This window comes from Ursus arctos, unplaced genomic scaffold (genome assembly GCF_023065955.2).
Source record: "Ursus arctos isolate Adak ecotype North America unplaced genomic scaffold, UrsArc2.0 scaffold_13, whole genome shotgun sequence".
In the NCBI taxonomy this organism is placed as follows: Eukaryota; Metazoa; Chordata; class Mammalia; order Carnivora; family Ursidae; genus Ursus; species Ursus arctos.
The window spans coordinates 20,542,566-20,559,283 of record NW_026622797.1 but is presented as its reverse complement, the minus strand read 5'-3'; the positions used below and the strand labels follow the sequence as shown (position 1 = coordinate 20,559,283).

The 16,718-nt window shown below is 37.0% G+C and overlaps 1 protein-coding gene across 13 annotated transcripts in view; it reads left to right on the top strand.

Annotated features, from left to right (window-relative positions):
* The window catches only part of UTRN (utrophin), a 539,750-nt gene that overhangs the window by 265,716 nt on the left and 257,316 nt on the right, over nt 1-16,718 (top strand). For all 13 annotated transcript variants that reach the window (XM_057310986.1, XM_048225919.2, XM_048225918.2 and 10 more), the window contains 4 exons: nt 7,513-7,663; nt 8,838-9,013; nt 12,875-13,010; nt 14,269-14,406. In XM_057310986.1, coding sequence (XP_057166969.1) covers nt 7,513-7,663; nt 8,838-9,013; nt 12,875-13,010; nt 14,269-14,406 — 601 coding nt within the window. The remainder of the gene's footprint in view (nt 1-7,512; nt 7,664-8,837; nt 9,014-12,874; nt 13,011-14,268; nt 14,407-16,718) is intronic.

Sequence of the window (16,718 nt, the reverse complement as noted above, 5' to 3'; positions counted from 1 at the left end):
TTAACCATTCATATTTTTTGTTTATCACTTAACTATTTACAGCTTTTCATGGGCCCCTTAATTTTGTTAATGGTGTTTTTTGATGTATGGAAGTTCTCATTTTATAATCCTATCTTATAAGTCTTTTCCTTTGTGATTTCATTTTGTTTATGTGAATATAAATTAGCTTTTGATTGTGAGATTAGTTAAGTACTTATATATGTTTAAAAAACAATTTTATTTGATTTCAAGTTTACACTGAATAACTAACCCATCTGCATTTTATTATGGTATGTACTTTGGGTTAAGCCTCTAGTTTGGTGGTTCTGTACACTGCCTCTTCAGTAGCAAGAGTAGATAGAGTCCATGCATCTCTACCTTTTAAACACTTAAGTTTTCCATAGTAACTGCCCCAATTTACATTCCCACCAACAGTGCATGAGGATTAACTTCTCTCCACATTCTTTCCAACACTTGTTATTTCTTGTCTTTTTGATACTCAGTTTTCTGACTGGTGTGAGACGGTATCTCATGTGGTTTTGATTCACATTTCCCTGATCAGTGATGTTGAACAACTTTTCATGTGTCTGTTGACTATCTGGATATCTTCTTTGTAAAAATGTCTGCTCAGGTCCATTCCACTTTCATGGGATCATTTGTTGTTTTGGATTGAGTTGTAGAAGTTCTTTATATATTTTGGATAACAACCCCTTATTGAATATATCATTTGCAGATACTTTCTCCCATTCAGTACGTTGCTTTTTTATTTTGTTGATGGTTTTCTTCACTGTGCAAAAGCTTTTTATTTTGGTCTGGTTCCAGTAGTCTATTTTATTTTTTTATTTTTTTTTCTTTACCTGAGGAGACATATCCATAAATATGAGTATTTATGGATACTTATGGCTAGCATCCCAGAGATTACTGCCTGTGTTACTTTTGGATAGTTTTATGGTTTCAGGTCTCACATTTAAATCTTGACTACATGTTTGCTTTTACCAGTGAAAAATTTCAGGTATCACATTTAAGTCTTGACTATGTGTTTGCTTTTACCAGTAAAAAAAAAAAGAAAAAATCGTTATTTTCTTACTTTTCTAGTTGTGGCGTTTTCTTTCCACTTGAAGAATTGTGGTGAACTCCTTTAACTTTTGTTTGTCTGGGAAGTCTGTCTATCCTTCAATTCTGAATGACCTTGCCAGGTAGAGTATTGATTGGAGGTTTCTTCCTTTCAGCAATTAAAATATATCATGCCACTCTCTTCTGACTTGTAGAGTTTCTGTGGAAAAATCAGCTGATAGCCTTGTGTAATGGTTTGTTTCTATGTAATGGTTTGTTTTTTCTTGTTGCTTTTAAGATTCCCCCTTTTATCTTTAGTTTTTATCATTATAATTATTCTGTGTCTTGGTGTGAACTTCCTTGGGTTCATCTTGTTTGGGATTCTTTGTGCTTCCTGGACCTGGATGTCTGTTTCCTTCCCACTGTTAGGGGTGTTTTCCACTATTAATTTCTTCAAATAATTTTCTGCCCCTCTTCTCTCTAACTTCTCTTTTTGGGATTCCTATAATGTGAATGTTATTACACTTGATGATGTTTCAGAGTCCCCCTAATCTATTCTCATTTTTATTATTATTACTTTTCTTTTTGCTGTTCAGTTTGGTTGTTTTCCATTACCCTGGCTTCCAGATTGCTGATTCATTCTTCTGCATCCTCTAATCTGTTGATTCCCTCCAGTATATTTTTCATCTCAGTTATTGTATTCATTAGCCCTGACTGGTTATTTTTTATATTTTCTGTCTTTTTGTTGAAGTTCTTACTGAGTTCAAGTATTCTTCTCTCAAGTCTGGTGAGTATCTTTATGACCATTACTTTGCTCTCTCTATCAGGCCTATTGCTTATCTCAGTTTTGTTTAGCTTTTTTTTTCCCCCTGTGATTTTGTTTTGTTCTTTCATTTGGGACATATTCCTCTGTTTCCTCATTTTGTCTGACTCTCCATGTTTGTTTCTGTGTATTGGATAGGTCAGTTATATCTCTTGGTCTTGAAGGTAGTGGATTTGTGTGGTGTCCTGTGGTGCAATCCACACTATTGCATGTGCCCTCCTGTTGTGCTGAGCCATGATTACTATGCACAGTGGTGGGTCAGGCTGGCCCTTAGCCCAGCTGGCTACACTGACCTGCTTTGCCTGCTGTAGGCCCACTGGGCAGGGTTTGCTCCCCTGGCTGTGAAGAGACCTGGTTGCAGCCACCTTGGGCTTGTTGGTGGATGGGGCCAGTACTTAATTTGGCTGTCTACGGTTAGCTGGTGCAACAGCTGCAGGGGCAGGAAAGGGCAGGGCTTGCTCTCTGCACAGCCAGCTGAGAGGCCCAGCTGCAGTATGTGTGGACACTTTGGTATGTGGGGTTATCTCCTCTACTCCCCAGGTCAGGAGTCACTTTGGAGGGATGCCTGCCCAGGCGAATTGGTTGGGTTGGGAGGGTCTGCAGGGGAATGCCAGGATGGGCATGTGGTGCTACCAAGGTGGATGGATGGAGAGTGTCAGAATTGTCTTCCAGAACCATCTTACTATCTGTGTTGGGCAACAGCAAGAAAAATGGCATCTGCCAGCACTTTCGTCCCTGGGGAAACTTCCTGCAGATCCCTGTCCCTCTGGTAGTTTTGTGCTTTTCTTGTTCATTACTATACAGTTGGTGTGTGGTAGCTTTCTTCTGCACTGTATGTGCATGTGTGTGTGCATGTGCGTGTCTGGTATAAAATTGATTTTTTTGACCTTTGTAGTATCTTGACACATCAATTGTATATAATGATAACTTTTTTTCTTTTTAAAAATCTTCCTATTTGTGTATATGTATTTGGCTAATGTGGTAGAACTTTGAGAACATTGCTGATTAGTAATGTTGATGGCAGAAGTTCTGTTATTTTCTTGATTATAAAAATGTTACCTTTTAAAAAGGTAACATGGGAATTTTCAAAATTTTAAGCACCAAACTATATTTTACTATATTTTCTTATGTTAGAAAAGTCTCATCTGTCTTAACTTTTATTATTTTGTTTCCTTTGTTAACTTGATTGAACTTGCTGGAGGGTTGCCTCCTTTGTTTTATCCCAGCACTTGGATGCATTATGTTCTTATTCTTAATTTTTGTTTTTCTCTCCCACTTTGGTAACCTATCTTAAATATTTATTTTTCTCCATCCATGTTTATCCACCTTTCACAAGTAGTAAGTGAGAACTTTTTTTGTATTCTGGTTTTTTTTGTAAAACATCAAGGCAGTGGCAAATGTCCTACATTTTCATGGTTTCTGTTATCAGTTATAATCACATGAAGGTGAGCACCAAGTTCATTTGTCTATACCAGGTCCCTGTGCCATTTGGCTGATAAAACTTTTCAAACTTTTTCAGGAGTAGAATTTAGTGATTCATCACTTACATACAACACCCAGTGCTCATCACTATAAGTGTCCTCCTTAATGCCCATCACCCATTTAGCCCATCCCCACACCTACCTCCCCTCCAGCAACCCTCTGTTCTCTATAGCTAAGAGTCTATTTTATGGTTTGCCTCTCTCTCTCTCTCTCTTTTTTTCTTTCCCCTATGTTCATCTGTTTTATTTCTAAATTCCACATATAAGTGAAATCATATGGTATTTGTCTTTCTCTCAATGACTTATTACACCGTATGTTGACTAACTGGAATTTAAATAAAAACTTGAAACAAACAAACAAGATAAAACTAATCTATGGGGGGAAAAACTTTTTGAACTTTGTTGCCCTATAGTAAAAGTAAGATAAATGCCATGAAAATATAACGGATCATCTTTCTTTTTTTTTTTCTTTAAGATTTTATTTATTTATTTGACAGAGAGAGAGAGACAGACAGCCCTTCGAGAGAGGGAACACAAGCAGGGGGAGTGGGAAAGGAAGAAGCAGGCTCCCAGTGGAGCAGGGAGCCTGATGTGGGGCTCGATCCCAGGACCCTGGGATCACGCTCTGAGCCGAAGGCAGACGCTTAACAACTGAGCCACCCAGGTGCCCCACAGATCATCTTTCTTTGAGAACTCCCTTATGCCTACTTCACACTGGTACATGGTGTTAGTTTTTGTATTTTTTCAAATAAGTAATTTTACAACCATCTTAGATAAATAATGGAGCCCCCTTTTCCTGGATGAATTTCTTCCCTTTCTTTGAGCGAGTTGTTTCTTCCTTCTCATCTTGGATCCTTGCATCCTTATATATCTTCTCTCCTAAGAATGTCTTTTCAGGTATTCGTATTTCCTTTGGTGGCTTTCACTGCTATGCAGACAAAGTTCAGACCTCTCATCTTGAACTTGGAAGCTTTTTATCAGTGTTCTCCAGATGGCTTGATTTCTTATGCCTTGTACCTATTGCTTGAAAAAAAGTTTCCTTCATTCATTTCACACAAACTTGGTTAAAATTTTCTTTGTTTTCTTTACCTTCCCAGTTTCTGATTCTTACTCAATTCCATCTTCTACAAGGAATAGTCTTCCTTCTTTCATCAGTCATTCTTTTTCTATTATTTAAAAATTTTCAAAATTCAATTTTAAGACTTCACCCATCCATCTACCTCTGTGTACTTGTCTATCCATCTGTCCATGCACCATCTCTTTGACCAGTATTTATTGAGTGCTGACTAATTCAAGGCACGTGCAGCTCCGTGTAAGTAGTTATGAAGGATTATGAGGCAGGTGTACTAAATAGATATAGTCTCTGTCTCAGGGTCCAAATGTATATGGTAGAAAAATATAGACATAGTGCCTAGTGCTGTGATGGGGACAATACAGGAGACCTTGCTAGGCACCTTGAAGAATTTGGCAAGTCTTCTTAGAGGTTACCCAGGCGAAGGAATAGAGGGAATACAACATTGCATAAGGTCATAGATAAGAGAGAGAGTGCAGTACAGTTGAGGAAATGGAAATAGTCCAGCAGAGTTAGAACTCATAGGAGAGAGATGAAACCAGAAAGGTCTGAAGGGACTATATCAGAAGGACCTTTTGTATCAAGTTAAGTACAGTTGACCCTTGAACAACATGGGGATAGGAGCACTGACCCCCTCTCCCCAATGTAGTTGAAAATCTGTGTATAACTTTTGGCTCCCCCAAAACTTAACTACTAATGCTTACTGCTGACTAAAGCCTTACTAATAACATAGTTTATTAACACATATTTTGTATGTTATATGTATGATATACCGTATTCATACAATAAAATAAGCTAGAGAAAAGAAAATGTTATTAAGAAAATCATAAGGAAGAGGACATATATTTGCTGTATTTATCAGAAAAATCCATGCGTAAGTATAGGGAGCCATTACAGTATTTTAACAAGGGAATGACAATTTGCTGATTGTAGAATATGCTGGTAGACGACAAGACTAAGAGCTAGGAGAACCAGTCTAGACTGGTCGCATGACGGTAACTCGATTAGGATAGTGGCTGTGGAAGTGGAGACTAAGGGAAAATTTGAGAATTAAATAGGGGAGTCAATAAAATGTGGTGATTCATGGGATGTTGGAGTAAGGAAGAGGGAAGAATGAAAAATGAGCCCCAAGTCTTTGGCTTGAGGACCTAAGTAGGTGGTAGTACCATTGCCAGAGATAGTACATCGGTGGTGAGATGAGTTTGTGGGGAAGATGGAAGGCCAGTTGAGATATTAGAGATAGCAAACTCATATGTTTATAAACCAAGGATGCAGTAAGGCTGGGACTTTGAGTCTGACTCTCTGGAAGTCCACAGCCTTTCACAATACTGTGCTGCTTCCCATACAAGCTGGCAGGGTTAGGGAGGAGGTGATGGCTTTCTGAGTCCTATTTTTGCATCCCCTCCCCCCGCTTTTTAAAAAACTCTTTCCTATTTAATCCATAGCTATTCTGCTTAGATTTATTTGAAATTTATGTTCTGTTACAATGATACTCATCTTTACTAAATATAATGTTTATGTTCTCAAGGTCTTCAGATCTTTTAGGCAGCCTTTTTAGCAACATTTTCTGTTGCAACATCTGAAAAGTTAGAATTCATGTTTCTTATTTAGTTATTGCCTGGGTTTATGAAAGGTAATGAGGATTGCCTCTGTATCTTCTCTTAGTGTTTTGTTTGAAGTGCTCTTATTTTTGTCATGCCCAATAGAATGTTGCTTCCCTGTGGGCACTCAACAAATATTAACTGAATTTTCAAAATGATTTTCATGGAAGAAGGAAATAGAAACATTTTTAGGAGTTCATGATGCCAGGCACCATTTTATTATTTTTTTTGAAAAGAATGTTATCTTTTTATTATGCAAAGTAAAAATTTTATTAAAATTGTTAAAATCTCAGGGATATCATCTAACCCTCTCCTGGCACTGATACATTAAAAAAAAAAAAAAAAAAAAAAAAGCACAAGGAAATTTGCTAGGATCCAAATCCAACAAAGATTTTTCTTTGTAGACTTAGTTTATGTGTTCCAAATGTGACAAGCAGTGGAGTTTGACTTTATCCCCTTTCTAAAGGAGTTAGGTTTAAATAGAAACCGTGATAGCCCTTTGTCTTGTTGCCTTACGTTTCCATACTGTGTAGGCACTTCCGTACTGTGCTGTGTTCAGATAGAGGGGACACTCCAGGTTGGCCATCGCACAGAGTGTGTTAGCCGGCTAGGGCTGCCATCATAGGATACCAGCGATGGGGTGGCTTAAACAACAAACACATTTCTCTCAGTTCTAGAGGCTGGAAGTCCAAGATCAAGGTGCCAGCAGGGTTAGTTTTTAATGAGGCCTCTCTTCCTGGCTTGCAGATGGTCACCTTCTCACTGTGTCCTTACACACTGTGGCCTTTCCTCTGTGCTTTTGCAGACATTGAGAGAGAGAGAGATATCAATCTCTGGTATCTGTTTCTCTTCTTATTAAGACACCAGTCTAATGGGATTAGGGCCCTATTCGTATGACCTCATTTAACCTTAATTAGTTCCTTAAAGGCCCTCTTAAATATAGTCACATTGAGGGACTAGGGCTTCAACATATGAATTTTGGGGGGCACAGGGCAGCCCATAACACAGAGATAATGGAGTGCAAAGAAATTTTGAAGGGTTTTGGCCTTTTGGGTTTTGTTCTAGCTGGGAACTAAGTGTTGTGGAAGTAAAACACCTTTTTTTCCCCCCCCAAGAAAATAGAGTAATTAGTCATATTTTACATATTTACCGTGGTAAATGTTTAAAGTTGGGTCGGTTAAGATGGCTGCAGCTAATCAATCTTGATTTTCCAAGCTGGAGCAGGCTCTCTTTTCAGGTTAAAAAGCTGCCTAGTGTGTTGGTGTTTGTGTACATGTGTGTTAAGACAGAGAGGGGCAGGATTGCTCTTGATATGGTGCACGTTTCTCTAAGAGGAATCATGAACTGTAATCTTCTATGAAAACTGGTCTCATAGAGCAGTGAGCTGTGAATTCACTTGTTTTGGGGTTTCAGTTTAAATGAGATTTGTATTTCCTTTTTAGAAAAAGTGCTTCGAGATGGTCCTGGAAATTTTGGAAACCTATTTTGTCTCTTGTCCTCTAGTCATTTTGATAGGGCTATGGAAGAATGGAGACAGTTCCATTGTGACCTTAATGACCTCACACAGTGGATAACAGAGGCTGAAGAGTTACTGGCTGAAACCTTTGCTCCCGATGGTGGCCTGGACTTGGAGAAAGCCAGGGTCCACCAGCAGGTGAGTGCTTTCCTTCAGAGGCTAAGGGGCCACTCAAGAGGTGGCATATTTCTTTAGTATGTGGTGTTGAAGACTGATTTTGAAAGTAAGGGTATAAATATGTTAACTTTTCAGGAGTCGTAGATAACCTGTAATTTTTGTTCCACTTCAGCTCTCCAAGTTCAGAAGTTTAAGAAACGTTGGTATTTACAATTTTTAATCAGGGCTTTAGAAATTTACGTTAAAAATGCTCTTTAGTGGTTAATATAAAAAAACAATTTTATTTTTAAGATTTTATGGGCAGAATAACGTGTTAAATTTTGTATGCAAGACTTTATCAAGGACAGAAAGATATTTGCATACCTCACCTGTTTTCTGTACTTACAGACCAGGCATCTTATTTTTCTTTGTATAATTGATAATTCTCATATAAATAAATTATTCTTGAGCTCTGTCAGGGTCTCTGCTCCTGTGAGTCTAATTCAGTCTTGGGGAAATATAACACAGTAGCTAAATCAGTTCTGTTGATATTGGGTCAATAAAAGTAATGGTCAAAAGCAAGCAAAATTTCAATTTACCATTGTTAAAAATATTTTCTTTTCAATCTTTAAAATATACTTTCTGTAGAAGGCTCACAAGGAGTTAGAAAATGCTTTTATTTTTTCACGAACATGTTAATTTTCATGAATTTTATTTTTAGAGTTATAGATGAGTGCTTAAATTTGACTTTAAAATATCCCTTCTTAGTTTGTTGCTTAAAAATTTACAGACTCATGAAGCAATGTCTCAATAAAATACACAATGAGGTTTACTTACATATGATGGGACATAGTGGTATGTGGGGGGTATATACATATAGATGTATTCAGAAATGCTTTCAAGCACATGTTTAGAAGAAGAGAAACAATCCACTTTACTCAAACAGTCTATGCTTAGGCCTCAATGTAAATAGCTGTTATTTACGCTATTAGGCTGTCCCTCTTCCAGTGTATTTTGCCTAATGGCATTCATGAGAATGAGTTAGATTTCAAAATAGATTTCATTTAGTGTGTTGGTTGAGAGGCAGGTAAAGTGTTTTAAAATGCCTTTTCCGTGAACATAGAATGTTCTTCCAGGACTTCGTTTCTCTGACACAACACTGACGCCGTAGCGTAGTTTAGTAGCGGAGTTCATCTTGAGTTGTACTCTGTTACAGGAGCTCGAAGAGGGCATCAGCAGCCACCAGCCCAGTTTTGCAGCCCTAAACAGAACCGGGGATGGCATTGTACAGAAACTCTCCCCCACGGACGGAAGCTTTTTGAAAGACAAGCTGGCAGGTTTAAACCAGCGCTGGAGTGCGATCTTTGCAGAAGTGAGGGACCGGCGGCCAAGGTGATTTAGCTGTGCTAACTCGAGGGCATGGGGGTAAAGAGATTTTGGCAGAGCCTTGCATCACTGTAAGATGCAATCAGATGAGTTCAGAATTCTTCTGTTGTCTGATACCATGATAGGAGTTGCATCGACATTTAAGACCGCTACTGTGATGTTCTGTATTTTTAGAATGTTGTCTCTTCCTGTATTTGTAGGCTATCCATAAAGTCTCACTTTTCTACTCAGATGTTCTACAATGTAAAAGATATCTTTCTCCTTCTCATTTCTGACATTTTATTAAGATATGGCGACTCGGTGGCGGGAACTTGAAGTAGATGGGGAACAGTCTGGACTTGCAGTCCGAAGATCTGGGTTCAGGGTCAGACTTCTCACTCACTCATTTCCTGGCTGGGTCTTGGGCTCTTCCTCTGAAATCCCTCTTACTTGGTTGTTCTTACTGTCAAAGGGTGTGTTACATCCATACATGCCAGTGCTTTGTAAATAATACGATTCCTCATCCCTGCAATATAATAAATACCATGAATTATTGTCTGCTTTCATGTCAGGTTCTGTTACAATGCCCAGATTTTATTCGGTGTCTTCTGGTTGCAAACATGTTTGATGACCGGTGAATATAGTACTCAGCATTACAAATTATTTTATATATTACTTTAAAATTATTGAAGTTATTTTTGAGACAGTCAAGATTTAATGGTTGATTTCTACTTTGTGTAACATATTTCAGTTCATTAATGATCTTTTTAAGGTTAATAGTAGTTTTGGGTTGAAAAGTCCCCCATTTTTTTCCTCCTAATTTTAACTCTGTGGATACTGTATTAGTTTAGCGATAAGCTATTGTTTTGTTAAAGACCGAGTTAATATTTTATCAAGTCCTGTTTTTCAGTGCAAAGTACAACATAAAATATGGAACTTTGAATATTTGGCCTATGGCAGCTTTTTATAAAATCACATCATCTATTGTTTTGTGAGTTTTGGTAAGAGGCAAATGATGGTTTGTGCGTTTGGGTTGAGAGATTGCCGTGTGGCGGAGACCGTGTTTGGCACGGGGCACACGTTGTTTCATTTTATCCTCTCAATGGCTCTGGGGGAGCTTAGGCCCACTGTACAGCTTTTGAAACTGAGGCTTAGAGGGGAGACCTTAAGTAGCTTGTCAAGTCTCACAAAAAGTTAGTGATAGCACGAACTTAGGCTCTCAGAATACTGTGCATGGACAAATTCGGCAAGAGCACAAAGCTCTCCAGCCAAGCTTCCTCCTCTGTAAATAAGAACTGTGATATCCTCTCAGAGGTGTCACGAGGATTCAATGAGACAATGTTGGTAAAAAGGATATTCCCAGACTGTTCATATAAACACTCAAAATACCCAGTTCTCACAATAGCAAGTTAAACTAAAACTTACTCTTGAAGCATGTTATTGCTGAGTTTTGCCAATGATTGATTGAGTGATTTGATCAATATTTATTGAGCTTTGTGTTTGGCCTTTGGGGTGTAAATATGACTTAGAACTCAGAGACTAAGATGAAGAAACTGTTTAAAGGGACAAAGGATATGGCGTGATTGAAGAGCACATCGTTAGGAAGATAACAGTGTCGTCACAGAGGCAGGGGTGATGGGATGTGAAATTTAGGCATCCCAGGGGAGGGATCCTGAAGCTGAGTTTTGAAGCATTTGTAACAATTTCCCATAAACTCATCCTAGGGAGGGCCTTCTAGGGAAAAGAGTAGAACACGTAAAGGTGGGAGGCATGAAGTAGCATGGCCAGGTGAGAGATCTGCAAAGTTACATGGCGAGGAGGGTTCAGGGGACTAGGGGTGGGATTGAAAGCTGAGGCCCCATAGGATTTTATGTGCCATGCTAATGAGTTTGCATGGAGAGTCATTCTAGCTTGAAAATCATCTAGCTCCCAGGTCTTCTTAAGGAAAAAGATGTGCCTTCTGGCATGGTATTAGCAATAAGAGCAGAAATTCTCCTAAAGATTTTCTAACGGATCTCTGGAATGTGGTAATTATTGCTCCCGGAACTAACAAGGTGAAGCTAATACATATTTTACTCATCTTGGGGACAAGATAAGAATAATGAATCTCTTCTCTGACATCTTGTATTTTAACTAAAGCAATATTTATTTTCATGAATTTATGTTTAACTTCATTTCAGGTTGTAACTTATCTTAAACTGGGGCCACCTTGCAATTTTAAGAGCTTGTATGTGTACTGTTATCAGAGTCATTGAGGAATAGCACACAGTTTAATTTGTTTTTATACTGAGTGCCTGTAGTTAAATATTTGCACAGTTCATCAACTTATGCCGTTATTCCTTAATGAGCAATTGTTATCTCCTGTTTGAACATAAATTTATAACTTGTTTTTACTCTTAGTGATAGCATTTAAAATGTGGATTATATTTAGCTAAGTTTGCGGATGAAAATTTTGTGTGACTCAAATATGTCTTCTTGAAATTACTTTGATGTTAGTTTCTTTCATAGATGTATTTTGGAAATATTGTTAGTCATGATTATGCAACATTGGAAATATAAATTCCAGCTTTTTAAAAAATAATACAAGGTTTATAATAGTATTTGGGTGCTTACAAAGTTGTTACTTAAGTTAATGAGTCTTCGATATAGAGGGTAAATTACCTGTCTTGGTATTGTCAGTCTCTAACAATTAGTACCATTGCCTGCTTGCTTGCTTGGTTTTAATCTTGAAGCAGTGTTCTCTTCTGGTGGATACTTAGAAATGTAAACTTGATGATTTTGTAGTGATTTTCATTCATTTTTAACAGTAAAATACTCTCCCTCAAGTATTACTCTCTGTTAAATACACAAATATTTGTTTAGCATCTGATTATATTTATATATTGCATCATATGTTAGGTTTCTTGTGATCAAAAAGACACAGTCATAAAAAAATGTAAATTTTTATTCAGGATGACACAATGCAATTCATTAAAAAATTACATTCAGTTTTTAAACTAGCAGCTAATAACCACAACTATAAAAATAATGATACCACCACCAAGCTGTAAATAGCTTTCAAACCCTCTCTGAAAAATACATAATCTTGTTCATCATATGAGTTCTAGTCACATTCTCATCTTCTGACAGATGGTTTATATACTTATAAATGTTATTCTTACAACATTTAAAAGATCTAATTAAGGCAGTTCCTTTTTTATATTCATATGACTATTTGTTTCCTTATATCCTTTGAAACTTTTGCTTTGTTTTTTTCTAGATCTCTTTTTATAACTTGGTGCTATATTCAAATATAATACTTATTTTAACGAGCTAACCAAATTTTCATTTTTTTCTTAGTCTTTCCTAATACTTGTAAAAATTTTCCATTCTCAGTATCTTGCCTTGCTCTTATTTTTTCTTTTCTATGAATAAAGTAGAGTAAAAGTTGCCACCTAATGTGAATAATATGTCATATAATGATGACTTTTTATCTCCATCCACTACTCAAAGAGAATTATGTGTTTTTCCTTATTTTCTTGAGATAAAGACGTTTTGCTTTCTTTTTTTTTTAACTTCCGTTATGTTGTACAATGGTCTCTAGCTTTAAAATAATCTGTTGTATTAAATTTCTGCAAAATTTTTCATGATGAGAGAAGATTATGTATATAGTTTCAGTGTTTTTGAATATAATGAAGGAAGAATTTTTATTCTCATACTATCAAAAAAATCTTTGGTATTGCAGAATGTATATATTAGTATTCACACTCATTTAAAAATAGATATTAAAATAATTATTAGGAATTTGTGTGTGTGTGGTGTATTTAGTTAGGATATCCAAAGCAAATATATGATGTTCTGCCTAATTGGATAATTTTTGTCCATGTTTTCAATAATATATTCTTTTAGGCTAAAAGGTGAAAGTAAGCAGGTGATGGAATATAGAAAAAGACTAGATGACATTATTTGTTGGTTAACGAAAGCTGAGAATGCTTTGCAAAAGACATCAACCACTGAGCTGGAAGAAAATCTGCAAGAATTAACAGTAAGTGGTTTATTTATTTGTCTCTGTATTTGCCAATGCTTTCTGGTGCATGAACATTTACACTAAAAATAAGATATTGCATGACTGAAGAAGAAAAGGGGAAGAAACTTTGTACTCTGTGGTAAATGTGGTGAACTTTCAAGAGGAATTTTTTTTTTTTTAAGAGCAACTATAATTTTGTTCTTGCAGAGGTAAGGTTTCACTCATAGAAAAGTGGTAAATCATGTGGTCTCAAGTATTAGACTAAAGATTTTTAGGATATTTTAAACAGACTTCATCATTTTAGAATGTAGTAGTACTGTGAAGTATAGTTCTTTGCTTTTAGATTTAGAAGATAATTACTGATTACTAGGTATAAAATTGAGTCTTACAAGAAAACTCTAAGCGACTTGAGAGTATCTCACCTCAGCTTCAGGCTTAACATCATGCTTTTACTAATCAAATTTCCTTTGTTGATCCAGAAGCAACAAGAATTATCTATAGTTGTATATGTATACAATATATGAAAATATGTAATGATGAATATATGTAAACATATCCAAATAGCCATATGTTTTTATATCTACAAATTATATATTTTATATGCATGCACGTTCATCAAAGTATGCCTAAAAGGATACCCACGAATATGATAAAAGATTTTAAGGAGTACGATCGAGGCATTTTGGGAAAGAAACATTTAATAATGATGAAAAATATGTGGCAAACAATTACTAAGTTTTCTTTTCAAAATGTGACAGATATCTAACAAACTTCTTCCTGTTTTATCTAAAAATTTCAGTAGTTTTCTTGGAACATCCCGTTTTGTAAACAATTTGGGGGCGGTCACAGAGTGGGACAGTATATTAGGGTAGGTAGAGAGAAGGTAGAAATGGCTGTATAAAGTGTTCCTGTTGCTGCTGCTTCTTTTTTGCCTTTGATTAGAATAGACATTATTTTCATTATCTAAGAACAGTATGTTAAAGTATCAATGTAAATATGATATAATATGACCCTGTCAAGAGATGGGGGTCAAGGGAGGGACCAGAGTTCAAGTTCATACAAATGTGTGCGAAAAGTCGTTCCCATATCAGTTTCGGTTTGTTAACATAATTTCAGGCTTCTTATAAGTTTATTTTCCAAGAAAAGTTAAAGACATTAGAAGTCCACATTCATAAGAATATTTCCCAAAGAGATTTCTGATAAGTTCTTGAACTTTTCCCAGTATGACAACCTTCTCACCGCAACTCTGTTCTGACTCTTTTATGACTTAACCCAGGAGATGGACGTACAAGCTGAAAAACTCAAATGGCTGAACAGAACTGAATTGGAAATGCTTTCAGATAAAAGTCTGAGTTTACATGAAAGAGAACAAATTTCAGAAAGCTTAAGAAGTGTAAATTCAACATGGAATAAGGTGTGCATTAAGAATTACTGTGATGACTTTCTCATGGTTATTGATTTTGTTGTCAAAAGAGTGAGATCGTGTTAGCTCTTTTGTTTTCAAGTGTACCCAAATTTGGGCACATTTCACTAATGCTTACTAATGTTTGTAATTACTATTTTTTCCAACTGTCCTGAACAGAAACCTATATCCTCAGAAAATACTTTTTATTTTACATGGGATATTTTGGTTTGGGGATTTATATGTGATATACTACATTAAATAATGAATATGTATTCGATTTATGGAATAAAATGCCATATAAAATTATAAAATTGTAAATTAAGAGCATTAAAATAATACTCTGATGTTGCACATGACTTCTCACATATGTAGGTTTATTTTTAATGATTTTATTCATTTAATTATTTTATCTATTTATTTTTAATGATTTATTCATTTATTCACATATTTACTAGGTTCCAGGTGGAATGTAATAGCACGTGCTACAAATGTGACTAAGATAAGGTCCTTTCCCTCATGCCATTACTTTTCTTGCAGTTAAACCCAGGGGCGCCTGGGTAGCGCAGTCGTTAAAGCGTCTGCCTTCGGCTCAGGGCGTGATCCTGGCGTTCCGGGATCGAGTCCCACATCAGGCTCCTCCGCTGGGAGCCTGCTTCTTCCTCTCCCACTCCCCCTGCTGTGTTCCCTCTCTCGCTGGCTGTCTCTCTGTCACATAAATAAATAAAATCTTTAAAAAAAAAAAAACAAGAGCAGATAAAGTCATAGATTTCTATTTCTTTTGCCCTGGAACATACTATATCAGAGTGTGAGGTCTGTCTGAGACTGGGTATGTCTCTGTCCCTGGTTTGGGTAGATCCCTTATCAGTCATTTTTCCCTTCTCGATCCCCTTGAAATGACAGCCATCATCCTGTATCTAATGATGTGGATTCGTTACTGCCTTGATGAGTCACTGATACTGATGACTCACACATGTGTATCTCTGGCCTTGACCTCTCTCCATACCCTAGACTTGCATGTACAGTGGCCTCTTAGGCATGTCTACTTGGCTGTGTAATAGGCATCTCAAACATACAAAATCGAGCTCCTGATCTCCACCTCGTCCCTGTGCTTCACTGCGCTTCTCCTACCTCAGTTACTGGTAATTACTCATTATTGTTTGGCCAAAACCTTTGGAGTCAATCTTAGGTGAATTATATCTCAATTTTAAAAAACTCCAAAGCTTGGAGTCATCATCAGCTTCTCCTTCAGAATACATGTCTATATGATGTGTGGTCTGATGGATGGCTAGATGGTTAGATACACGATAAAGCAAATACAGCAAAATTCTAACAATTGTCAAAGTTGGGTGGCACATTGGGTATTCCCTGTACATTTCTTTCAGGGTTTTTTTAGGTTTGTAGAATTTCCCAAGTTTTACTGCTTTTCACTAACCCCATTGCCACTAACTTGTTTTTAAGCCACCATCATCTCTTGTCTTGATTACTACCATGGCCTCCTCACTGGTGTCCCTGCTTCCTCCTTTGCTCTTTGTCAAAGCAGTCAAAGTATTTGTTAAAACATAATTCAGATCGAGTAACTTCTCTGAGCAAAGCCCTCTAATGGTCTTCCGTCTCACCGGAGGAAAGGCTGAGGTCCTTAATGTGACTTATTAGGCCCCTGATGTTCTGGCTTCCTGTTTTCTCCCTGACTTCATCTTTTCTTCTCTCTCCCTTGTGCTCCTGTCCAGACATGTTGGCCCTGTGTCTAACGTGCCAGACTCAGCTTGTGTATATCCAGTCAGAGCACACGTGTCTTTTTAACCTGAAGGATGTCAGTAGAGACTGGGTAGAATAGGGTACCCTGGTTAATTTGGGAGCACTGTGTTAGAGAAAGCCAAAACTTCCTTTATCATACAATTTCATGTAAATTTAACTCTGTCTAGTGAATTATAAGTGTCCAATATCAGATAGTGCTTATTGTACGGAGAATTTCGATAAACGCACTTTAGGAAATACTAACTTGGGGTATTTCATTCATGCATGCATTTATTCATTCAGTAGTTTTGGACTGGACTCTTGCTTTATGCCAAGCACCATTTTAAGAACTAGGAATCCAGCAAAGAGTATGACACTGCTCCTAACCCAAAGAGTTTATTGTGGGTGAGACAAGTAACCAAGCAATTATAACGTAGAGGTATCCGCAGGGACATAAAGTAGAGCACTTACCTGGGTTTGGGAGGTAATCATGGAAGATTCTGTGAGGGAGATCATATCCATGTGAATTTATAAAGAATGAATAAGTATGGGTCAGGTGAAGATGGGGGAAGGGGTATTGCAGGGAG